General features: G+C 39.0%; 1 protein-coding gene across 5 annotated transcripts; it reads left to right on the forward strand.

Annotated features, from left to right (window-relative positions):
• Window positions 1-839: 839 nt before the first annotated feature.
• vps37a (VPS37A subunit of ESCRT-I) lies at window positions 840-9,585 on the forward strand. 5 transcript variants are annotated; one of them, XM_044190576.1, is made up of 12 exons: window positions 840-1,336; window positions 3,304-3,378; window positions 4,185-4,302; window positions 5,313-5,416; window positions 5,853-6,078; window positions 6,440-6,510; window positions 6,658-6,785; window positions 6,899-6,957; window positions 7,106-7,174; window positions 7,481-7,624; window positions 7,764-7,844; window positions 8,086-9,585. In XM_044190576.1, the coding sequence occupies exons 1-11, from the start codon at window positions 1,227-1,229 to the stop codon at window positions 7,842-7,844; spliced, it is 1,185 nt and encodes a 394-aa protein (XP_044046511.1). In that variant the 5' UTR covers window positions 840-1,226; the 3' UTR covers window positions 8,086-9,585. The 5 variants fall into 5 exon arrangements, with proteins under 5 accessions (XP_044046511.1, XP_044046508.1, XP_044046509.1 ...); XM_044190573.1 differs by having other exon boundaries at window positions 841-1,336; window positions 5,850-6,078; window positions 7,764-7,854; XM_044190574.1 differs by having other exon boundaries at window positions 841-1,336; window positions 5,850-6,078.
• Window positions 9,586-12,451: the final 2,866 nt, after the last annotated feature.

A 12,451-nucleotide genomic window follows, 5' to 3' on the forward strand; every position in this document is an offset into this window, starting at 1 on the left:
GGCTAGCCTACTATTTCTATGACTTGTTTTTAGTCAATTAAGTTAACTAGCTAACTAAATTTAGCTAACTTGACTGATCTGATTGTCAAAATAGTTTTGTCACAACTGAAGTACAGTTCAAAGTTGAATAGACAAATGTTTTGTCACATGTTCAGTTGACATGTGACATTATTTTGGCACAAATGGAACCTCATACTCAGTTGCTCAACTGCTGTTGGGAACACGTTTGATTGTCTTGCCTTCCGCTGTCATGTCCTCATGTTTTGTGGGGTTTAAGGTCTCCCATTCAACCCAATGTCACCACAAGAGTCCTGTTTCTATCGCAAACAAAACTAAAGCTCAATGTAATATCCTACTAAACTTTGTTAGAAGTTAGTCTCTATGCCATTCATTTGGTAAGCTAAATATTGAATTTAGTTATCCCAAATTATTATGTGTATGTCATACATGAATTCAACTTTTGGTGAAACAACAGGAATGGATCATGCGTTCTCTTAATACATCCATGGGGAAAAAAACTTTTGTTAAACAACAAACAACAATGTATACAACACAGAAATGCAGGTATTATGGAAAAGAATATAAATTAATTAAACCACCGAAGATCTACTACAATAACAATATGAATTTAATAGAATTCTCAATAAATACAGTCTGTTGTCTCTTGGAGTTCCAGAAACGTTTACATGAAAAAAATAATCATCAAAACAGTTTTTAAAGGCTGTGTTTTTTTGTTTTGAGTCTATCACATACAATGTATTTTAAATAATTAATAAATGACATTTCTGTTTAGCTTCAAGGAATTTCTATTATGAAAACAACATAAAAACAGGAAGTTGCGCCTTACGTACTCTTGCTGCGTGACGTAATACGTAAATAAGTTGCTCAAGCTTCTGCTGCTTACTCGGAAGGTTGTTCTCTTCCTTTAGCTTTAATTATCTCTCTTAATATTAATGACAATGCTGCATACAAACTCTTGGAGATAAAAACAGAACTGACATTTTATACGACACAAGGATATGCCATCTGACTTTGTAACGTAACTACAAAGTAAGCCCCGTGTGGCCAACAAACCGAGTCGTTAGTCAACGAGCTAACAGCGGTTAGCACCACAAATCTCCACACCGTGTGCTGTTCAGTCTCACTTTCTCTTCCATTCCGTCTTCATCTGTAGTCGGCCTTTAGATTCTGTGACCAAGTTCAGTCCGTGGTTTCGCCAGGAGAGGATGAACTGGCTTTTCCCCCTGTCCAAAGGCTCTGGACCGCTCCCTCCTCTGAACAGCCTACAGCAACAAAGACAGCGGCAGATCGAGTCACTCAAAGCCGCTCATCCCAGGTAACGTGAACGGCAACCCGTCATTAAACCAGCACATTGGTGCTGCGGATTAACTTATTAACATTAATGTTGTTTTTTCAAACTCAGAATATGGCTAATTTTTCTCGACCACTTGACTGACGTTTATTACTAGAACATGTTGAGTGAGTTCAGTGTACACATACACAGCTGATGTTTACCTAGCAATGCTAACTTTAGCCACCTGGCTCACAGTTAAGTCAGAAGAAGTACGTTAGGCTAACAAGCAGCTTATAGCCTAGTTTTTCGCACACATTTGTCCCCGTGATTCTGTAAACATGTCAAAATGCCACACAAGTCACACGATTTTACGTGAACCCAACCACTGCTTTGACATGCCACAGTGTAGTCGTTGAGTGGCTAATGTTTGCTAACCTTTCCTTGTAGCTGATTAGCTAACTTAGATGTGATTTGCCAGTATGCTGTGTTAGCTGGCTAGCTAATCAAGTCAGCCAGTGACAGTTACAGTGTCTATTTTTAGGGATGATGACACAAGTTGTAGCTGGCCTGCCATGTCCTGTGATCATTCCAGTGTTTGCCACGCCAACTTGTCACGCATGTAGTTTTAGGAGGAGCTAGCTAATTAGATGTGGAGATTAAAGTATTAGCCTTTGTTTACTTTCATGGAACTGCAGAGGCCACAAAGGCTGATGTGCTGTGGTGAATACTGTTCATGACATGGCAATGATGTTAAGGAATAAGTGGATGGCAATAGATAATTCATACTCTTTAAAGAGTATGAATTATTGTTAGGTTTAGCGTGTACGGTACAGATTGTCTAAAAAGTTTATATTAATTTTGGGACCAATATCAACATTACTAGCCAGTGAATTTCTTTGTAATTTATATAAACTCTTTGAAGTGATGACTGCAGTAAACAGTATAGCATTACAGTTATTGTATATAGTAATAGTAGTTGAATGTCAGTGGTGGAACATAGCCATGCAGTGGTAATGAGACAAATAAATACTGGGATCAGCATTGGGCACAGTGAAATTTCTTGTACTCATGTTTTCTCACTAGTTCAGATATAAATAGTGTAACACATTTTTGTTGTGCCATAACATTGACACATGCTCATAAATAACAGTAATTAAACTCATACATTGTACTGTATATACTGTAGTCAGACTAAGCCATTGCTGACACCTGTTTCTCAGCCATTAAATGCCAATCCACCAACATATTGCCTTTACACATGCCTGAAAAGCTGTGTTCTGCTTGGTGAGGATAATTAAATACCTCTCTATGAAGACTCTATGATGACTCTCCCCACTGGAGTCTTTATTGCTCAAGAACAATCTGAACAAACACATATATCACAAATACACGATTCACTATCTGAATACTCTGAAGGCAATACAATAGTACTATAAGAGAAATGGGAAAAGGATCTTGAGATCCAGATCACAGATGAACACTGGAGCGAGATTACTGAACAATCGCAGAGAATTAGCATTGTACCAGGTGTAAACTCTGCATTCTAAATTCTTGTGCTCCCTTGGAGAAAATAACCTATACCATAAGAGTTAGCCCACAGCTATTCCCTAGGACTAGGCATCCATGGATGATTTAGATGGAATCTATTTAATTTACTAATCATTTTGTTTTACCTTTTTTTTTTACTTTTCATCCCTGTATCTTTAATTTGTGGGGTGGGAAGGATGTGGGAGGCCTTGTGTCAGTGTAGGAGGGAGAAGTGGTGTGTATGTATGTGTTAAACGCAAGATATAATGTTTCTTAGTATGGCACTGGTTTTATGTTATGTCGTGCTGCGTTATGTTTGTTATGCTGTGAATATGGAAAATGAATAAACTGAATTTTCCAAGCTAGCAGAATTTTCATAAACATTGATAGACGACGTATAATATGTTTTCTAAATGTGCTGATCATGACTACAGATGCAAGATTACAGATCATGACATTCTTGTGTTACTGTTTCCCAACAGCCTTGCAGAGATCCAGAAGGATGTGGAATACAGAATACCATTCACAGTCAACAACTCCACAGTTAGTGTTAACATGTGAGTGCATCTTTGCACATACAGTCACAGAGTCAGAGTGTCAAAAGCAGGCGGTGGGCTGGCTTCACAGTCACTCTGTACCTCAGCCACTGACGTGGTTGGAATTCTGACTTCAGTTGGAAAACTTATTAACCACATGACACTTGACCATGAATTTGTTCTTTTTATACTTATATAGTTGAAATTACAAAAACATGGAATGGTAATTTCATATGAGGTTGAACTGCTATTGTAGGGGATTCAAATTTCTATGCCTTTTTAATTTATTTTTAACAAATATATAGACATGCATTAATTACAACTAATGCGCATAAGAGCACAAGGATTTGAATGTGTTGTATTAATAACTCACAAATTACAATGGCAGCATGGAGTGTCAGAAGACGAGGTGACCCCAGCCTTTCATTGAGGAAACTAAATCCAGAGGACTACTAGCATTACACTAGAAACCAGATTTAAATTGTCATATTTTCACAGGGCAGTTGGAGAAGAAAGACAAGAAAAGGCACTTTAGCAACTAAAACAACATGTCTCATTAGCTTTAGTCCCCACAGCATGAACTAGTAATGTTGTTTGCTCATGAGAGCTGTTAGTGAACACATTAACCACATTCCCGCCAGTGGTGCTAAGGCTTCCAATTGTATCACTTGTGAAGCCTCTGAAAAAATAGAGCTGGGTTATATATGGACAAATAATTATTACACTACCATAATACCTTATTACAGTATTAACAAACTGTTTATTACATATGTTATATCTTGTTAGATATCCTCTTACTTACATACTTTTTCTTCTCTTTCCTCTAGTCTGCTGCCTCCTCAGTTCCCCCAGGAGAAGCCGGTGGTTAGTGTCTACCCCCCTGTTGGTCATCATTTAGTCGACAGCAATAATGGTACCATGATCACTAGCCCCCTCATCACTAATGTAAGTAGTTGTCCAGGTTTTTGACTTTGATTGATTTGGTTAGGCTAGTGGTTACCAAACTTGGTTTCTTGAGGGGCTTTCAGGAATGTTGAAGGGGTTCAAGGAGATCAAGGGGTTTTTCCAGATCTGCAATATAAAACATTCAATAAAAGCCACCATCTGCCAATTTGTTAGCTGGGTAGATGGCAGTATTGTATGCTGTTGTTCACACTAAACGATGTTGTTGTTTGTCTCTTAATTGAATTGCTATGATTATATATCATATATATTATATATTTACCTCGTTAACAATAACCTTATTTCATGGTGTCCATACTTGTTGATAGAAACCCAGTAAATAAAACACAGGACAAGGACAGTATTGCTGTGGCAGCAGTATGGCGGGATAAAAGAAAAGATAATTACTCATAGCTGTATCCAAAATGATTAAAACTCACATCTGACTAAAACAGAAACTGAAATGAGTAAGTCAAAGTAAGGTGATTTCCACAGCCAAACAGTAGGTCTTTGCAAGATTCAGGCACATGTGAGTAGGAAAGAAAAACTGTGTGCAGAATAAGGGCTTATCCAGGTTTCTGAAACAAGGATATGTTGTTTACATGCACAAATACATAAACGGCATACTCTTATAAAACTGATCATAACAGAGATACTAGTGTGCATGGAAACATATTCAGAAAATATGCCAGACTTAATTCAAAACAGAGATAGAGGGAGAAATCTGATTACTGGCCAGCTACATGGGTCTCACAGTAATCAAACAAATGCCTTGTCCAGATTTCTCCCAATAGCCTGGTTTCTTGTGTGCATGCAAATGTAGTGTTGGTCAACTGTAGTAACGTCAACTTGTTTTTTTTCTTTTTCCTGGTTCTTTCCTTGCTTCTATCTTCTCCATTAAGAAGATCCACCTATTTAATTTAACTTTTTTTTTATTACTAAATGCTTTTGTTATATAAGTCATGTTAATCTCGCTTTCCTTTAAGTCATTTTCTTGTTTGTGTATGTTGTAGTTTGGGATGCACTCAGATCTGGGTAAGGTCATTCAGAGTCTGCTAGACGAGTTCTGGAAGAGTCCTCCTGCCTTGATGTCCACTGGCCCTGCTGGATTTCCGTAGTGAGTGTCCTCTTACATTCATGAACACTTGTCTCTCAGTACTTTCTCATTACAACAGAAAGGTGTTCTGCAACCTGCGTCTTATTTAAGTATTTTTGCCATCATGCTTTCATTGGGGCAGTGCAGTAAGAAAGTAGCCCTAAAAAGCAGTTGATCATTATAATGGAAATGTGGGGCAATACTGTGTAACTGTGTCATGTTTTTTTTTTGTCACTTCCAAACAAATTGTGTAAAACTTACCTTCTTTAAACATGTCTGAGGCCTGTGTGCCTTTGCCCTAATAGTCACAATTGAAAAGCTAGTAAATAAAATGATCATGGTAAATAAAACAAATAAAGTAAGACCCAGCTTTTCTCAACATTGTTTTCTTTCAAATACATATATGTTTGTTATGCTTCAATGAGATAATCTTCTTTCCCCCCGTGTTTAACAGCAGCATGTACAAGCCATCAGGCATCGCTCCTTACCCCACTCAGGCTTTCCACTATGGTCCTCGCCATGTGGGCCCCAGTCACACGGCGCCTGCTGGTCCAGGCCCAGCTCAGTCTCCAGCTCCCATGCCTCACCCAGGGGTCGATAGTGCCCATGGGCCCCCTCGAGCTCCAGCCCCATACGGACTGATTTCTGACCTGCCACTGCCTGTTCCTACTGGAGACTCACAGGTACACTGATTATCATTATTATTAAAAACAGCCGTTCTGTAAACAGCTTGTCATGCATTAACACAGGGGAGTTTTCCCCAGCTCCAGTGCTTTGAAAAGCAAATGTCAAGTTAAGCAATGACAGTTTGCAAAGCATCAAGTTCACCAATCTATATAAAACATTACTGATAAAAGCAATAACATCTCAAACACTTACACTCTGACAACCCAGCAAAGTATCAGGCCATTCAAGGAAATAGGCTGGCTTTTACTTTTAAGATATCTTTACCTGCAACTGATTGGCCAGATTCAGACAAATCTAGTGTGGACATAGACATAAATTCATTGAAGAATGTGCTTACACTTATGCTGTCTCTTTCAGGCTGGACTTAACGGACACATGTACAGGATGCCTGAGATTCCTGAGTCTTTTCCTGAACTCTGTGACATGAAGTAAAGTTTTTTGTCAACTTAAAATTTTTAATATTTTTATATTTTATTATGGAGACATTGTTTATTGTCATAATGTGTGTTTGAGATAAGGGCAAACATTCTTTGTTCTCCTGTTCTCTGATCACCTTCTGCTGTACCCCATTCTAGTCTAACCCAGTTGTCGGACATGTCTGAAAACGAGGATGTGCTACTGGAGTTCTTCGTGAGTTTGCCACAGCTCAAACAGGTCACCAATGATAAAGAAGAGCTGGTTACCAATATAGTGGACATGGCTAGTAAGTTCCTCTTCTGCCCCTGGACCAAAGGTCTTGATGGTCAATCATGAAAGAGAAGTTTAAATTTAGTTGAGCTTTACAAAGATTTGTGCATCTCTGTTTGTCATTTACAGAGAAAAACCTTCAGATGGAGCCACAGCTGGAAGGAAAAAGACAAGAAATGCTCTACAAGGTCAAATATTATTATAACATCCCATGTCTTTTTCTTTCTTTCTCTCTCTCTCTCTCTCTCTCTCTCTCACACACACACACAAACAGACACAAAGCATATTCATGCTCTTGTTTAGCGGCTTTTGATGTGTGTTTTTGTCTGTTGACAGTACGAACAGCTGACGCAGATGAAGTTGGCCTTTGAGTCAAGGTTGCAGAGACAGCATGAACTCAGTGAGGTAAGAGGCTACACTCATCACACTATGGTTTGATTGATAATAGGTTTTGAGTGCTGGGGCACTTTTTGGGATTGAAGCTACTGAAAGCATGTTTTTTGTCCTGACTTTCAATTTTTTATTTAATTTTTTTTCCATTTTGATGACTCAAAACTTTTTGGTTGTTCCTTGAATTGTGCGAGCCCAAACAAATCTAGTCGTACTCGCGTTTTGAGGACCCTTTTCTGTTGTTAGATGGGATTATGCTCCCCTCCACTGAAAATCTTTGTCTCTCTGTTTCATACTTTTGTGTCTCTTATCTCCCACTAGAGTTGCAGTCTTAGTACTCTTCAGGCTCGGTTAAAAGTTGCAGCCCACCAGGCTGAGGAGGAGTCGGAGGAGACGGCTGAAAACTTCCTGGAGGGACGCACAGACATTGACGAATTCCTGACCAGATTCATGGAGAAGAGAACGGTGAGAAGTCAGGAGTGCAGTATTTGTGTAAAGATAATCGTAATATATTGTCTTTTTTTGAGACTGAATGTAATCAGAAGTTCACTATATAACATCTTAAGAAGAAAGATGTATTAACTGTTATTGTGTTGTTCCACAGCTTTGCCACAGCAGAAGGGCCAAAGAGGAAAAGTTGCAACAGTCCATCAACACACATGGACAGTATCCTACCAGCCACTAGGTAACACAAGGTACTACACACATAAACAGATTACAAGTGTAATTACACAAGACTGTAACACTCACACAGTCATATGTCTCTTTGTGGAGGGAAGCTGATAGTTCTCAGCTGACAGTTTCACAACAGGCAGTCCTTGTGGGTTTTTGTTTACAACTAAACTTCCCTCCATTTTTATCAGGAAAAAAACATTTGTCATCATCTTCTGTTCATTCTGCTTCTTACTCTTACATTTGGTTCTCAGGATTGGTGTTTTCTCAGCCAACTGCTGCCAACTAAAAGGATAAAGACATCTGAGAGGACGAAAAGCACACTGAGTCAACAATGGGCACTTGGAAGAAATGGGAGAAATAGGAAGACAGTGATTGCAGTGGTGGGCTAAAAAAAAGAAGCCCACTGTGCCCGGAGAAAAAAAAAACTGTTGAAGTTGGATTGTGTGAGAACAAGATGGAGAACCTATTGAGTCACCACAAGAGGCCAAAACTGGGAGAATGAGTGACACATGTCTAGCTTTTCCAACCACATTAGTAAGGATTGCTCATATTGTGGATAATTTCTGTTGCACATGCTGTTTTTCCAGTTTTGACTTGACAGTGATGACAGATTTTCCTTTCCAGAATTTACGTCACATTGCTCAATAAGAGCAACACCTGCACCTGATCAGAGTGGCTGGTGATGTGAACACATTTGGAAGAAAGTATAAATTGTTTTGGACAGTATTCCCAATCTTACACTTTTCCACGCAATGAGCAAGCAAATGTCACTATGAAATAATTCTTAAAATGCTAACGTCGGTGTCTGTACTTCCCGTCTCAGATATCATTGTCAAGTCCTTGCTTTATTATCCTAGAAAGGTCCCATTTGTACTGGACAGACAGAAGAACAATCTGCAAATCTCCTGTTTACATTGGAAAGGTTTACATGAAACTCAGCACTGACAGTGTCACTTCAACAAGTCAAGATAATCTCTCTTGATAAGAACCAAGGACGGGGCAGTGTTGTCAGGGGACTTTTAGCTTGGGCTGTTAAAATTTGAACTCTTCATATGAATTGTCGACAGTTAAAGTTATAAAGTTGGTGGGTTTTCAGCTTAAGTAATGTTTTGAACGCAGCCTCAATATCAGTGTGTTTGCACAAACATTAATAATTCGATTAAACTTGCCATAGTAATACTCGGATTCGCGTAATGTTGTTACACCATAACCGAGTTTATCTACTGTACGTCAAAATCAGTGTCAACATAATCCAAATAACAAACCTGGTTACTGCTAAAAATTTAATTGCTGTATTAGGTTTGTGGCAGGCTAATAAAATATTTTTTGGAGGTTAATACAAACTATTTCAGATATTGACCAGTTTAACAAACAAATTCTTTAAACTGAGGTTATTGGAAAACAGCACTGTAAACTACATAAACAGTTTAATCATACTATTACCTTAATTCTGTGCTTTTTACATGAATCGGGTTATTTGTGTACATGTGAACATACTGATGGCAATGAGCACCATTATGATATCCCGGCTATTTTATGACACTATTTGAACTTGAAATGTTTTATGAAGAGCCTGAGACGATTTGGGATAATGTTGAGGAATTTTAGGTTAAATGCTGCAGTAAAGCTATGACATTGGATACTGTATTTAAATAATGTTAATAATAGGCTATATTGTAATCAAAGACTCAGACACCTTGTATTATATGTTCTTATTTAATTTGTTAGGGTAATAAAGCATTTAGAATGAATCTCGTTAGCTTTTCTTGATGTTTGACAATCACTATTAGCACTCTGACCATTGAACCTTTGGTTAAGATCCTAACACAAATACTGTAACACTGCATGCATTGTCTTGATTATAACAATAATTCATTAAGTTCAGTATAAATATTTTTAACATGCTTACCCAGTCTACCCACTTCCTTGTTAATCTCATAACAAGCAAGATACTATCAACACTTACGCTGAACTTCACACTGTTGCACATCATTATCACCTCCAAACTTAAGTTTCTCATTGCATCCCACAACATACTCCCGCTGCATAATATCAGCAATGTGTCTAACGGTGACATCTAGGGGTACTTTGTTATAGGGTCAGGGTTCATTATAGGCCTTAACATTCAGTTACACGTTTCACCAGATAAAAGGTGATACCAAAAAGTAATCAGTACCTTAGAGGATCTATTTGTTTCAACACGGAAAAGCAGTCATTACAGTTGCTGTGTTGGGTGTCCTTCTACCAAAGGGGCATGTTCACACACCTCCTTAATAAGTCAAACCACAGGTGCATTCCAGTTAAAGGTGTTAATAGACATTTTCCATCTTACAAGATGGCACAGACTTAATATACCATTCTGTTATCCGACTTCTTAGAAAGTGTAACATTGGCACCAATGCAAGTAATAAGAGGGTTTATACATTTCTGAAACAAAAGGATAGTTGACACAGTAGAATAAAGTTGGATTAATATTTTAATGACCAAGATCAGCCCCTGACATCATCATCATCAATCCATTAAAGTGTCTTTAAATGACATGTAGCCTTTCACAGTTTTTCAGCCAACCAATGTCTGGTTAAAAGGTCAAACATACAGTATAGACATATCAAAATAAACCATCATGCCTCTAACAGGAATGCTTAAGTATCTACTGTAAATCTCTGCTCCATTAAATATATTCAACATACACAGCTGTGTAAGGTTGAATGTAGACAGGAGCTGCAGAAGCACACATGCACACAGGGCTGATGGGAAAATACTTTTACTCAGCAGGTTTATTGTTGTATGGGAAATTAAGCCAACACAATAGAAGCCACTGTGATGGAGTTTTCTTATATTGGAAGTGTAAGAGCCACATTTTCGAGGAATTTCCTCCTTTCGAGGCCTCATCTGTAGAAATATGGGTAACATATGAGGGACAGAAACCTTGCTACAGTCACATAGGGGTCACTTGCTACCCTAGAAATGGAGATGTGCTCTCTCCGCCGTAGCTCACTGTACTGTCCTCCTATCGGTCACCTCTGTCTGGAAGGAACAGCTGGACATGCAGATGGGGCCTTTACCTAGGCAACCCCAAGGCCACTGATAGTAGTTCTTGTCTCTCTCGCTGAAGGAGATACTGACTTATTTGCCTGAATGTACTACAGTTGTTCTGTTAATTCCAGCATGACTGTAGGTGAGATTTACTGTTCATCCTCCAATAGGAAGAGCACACATATTTAGACTAAAGGTTCCTAACCTTGTAAGGGGAACATTAGACACTATAGTGCTAGTAAGGGATAAAAATTGTGGAATAGGAAGAGATCTTCAGACTTGGTTTAGGCACTGCACTGGGTTCACCTTGTATTGCTGATACCATAGTCTCCTGAAGTCTTCTTCTTCTGAGTTGACCAGCTCACAAGATTTTTCCATCACAAATGGCATCACAAACAGGATCCTAAAAAATCAACAACTGGTAAGTGCAAAATGTATTTGATTTTGCCTTATCATGTGTGTAATTGACGGATCAAAAGAAAAAGGAAAAATTGTGTAATTTGTAATTTGACAGTGAGCAGCTAAGACCTGACAAAGGGTCACAGCTCAGTGTCTGCACTGCTGCCGCTATATTTCAGGCTAGGGAGAAAAAGAGACAGAAAAGAGGCTCAAGCACAGGGCGACGGACAGGATAGTGAAAACTTCACACTGCCACAAAGTAATTTTGTGTTACAACAGCCCAAGCAACATTCCCATTTTGCCAGTTCCAAAACCAAACCACCCAGATGAATGGCGATTTGTTCAAGATTTACAGGCAATCAATAACATTGTTGTGTCTATGACTCCAGTTGTGCCTGACACAAATTCTATTCTTGCATCACTGCCCTCTAACTCAACATACTACACAGTCATTGATTTATGCTCAGCTTTCTTCTCTATCCCATTGCATTCAGATAGACAGTGTCTGTTTGAATTCACATTTAATGGTAATTAATGGTAAACAATTAACTTGGCGGCGCATTCCACAGGGGTACGTTGAAAGTCCTAGTGTTTACACAGCGGTGGTAAAACGTGATCTGGAAGATTTGCAGTTACCAGGAGAGAGTTCCTTCTTGCAGTATGCTGGTGACCTTTTGATTGCATGACCTTCAAAAGAGGCCTGTCAAACTGACTCTATACTGCTGCTCAAAAGACTGGCTGACTGTGGTCACAGAACATCACTAGCTAAGCTGCAATTCTGTCTGCCTGCTGTACCTACATATTTAGGTCATATTTTGAAGAATGGCCAACGCATGCTGTCACCCAAGAGGGTGAATCTGCTGAATAGCATGCCTCCTCGCCTCCTCCTAAGACAAAGAAGGCCCTCCACTTTTTTCTTGGCATGGCTAATTACTGCAGACAGTGGGTTACTAATTATGCTGCTATGGGCTCTGTTTTACAGGCTGCCACTACTCAATCAGCCCCTCCTGTTGTGCAATGGAATGAAAGCATGCACAAAGCTTTTCAAGATCTCAAGAATGCTTTCACTGCAGCCCCAGCTCTGGGGCTCCCTGGTTATCATCACCCATTTCACCTGTATGTTCATGAGAAGGATGGTTTTACCACGGGCATCCTGGTACAGAAACATCACCTCCCCGGTTG

Source organism: Siniperca chuatsi, linkage group LG3, assembly GCF_020085105.1.
Source record: "Siniperca chuatsi isolate FFG_IHB_CAS linkage group LG3, ASM2008510v1, whole genome shotgun sequence".
NCBI classification, from domain to species: Eukaryota; Metazoa; Chordata; class Actinopteri; order Centrarchiformes; family Sinipercidae; genus Siniperca; species Siniperca chuatsi.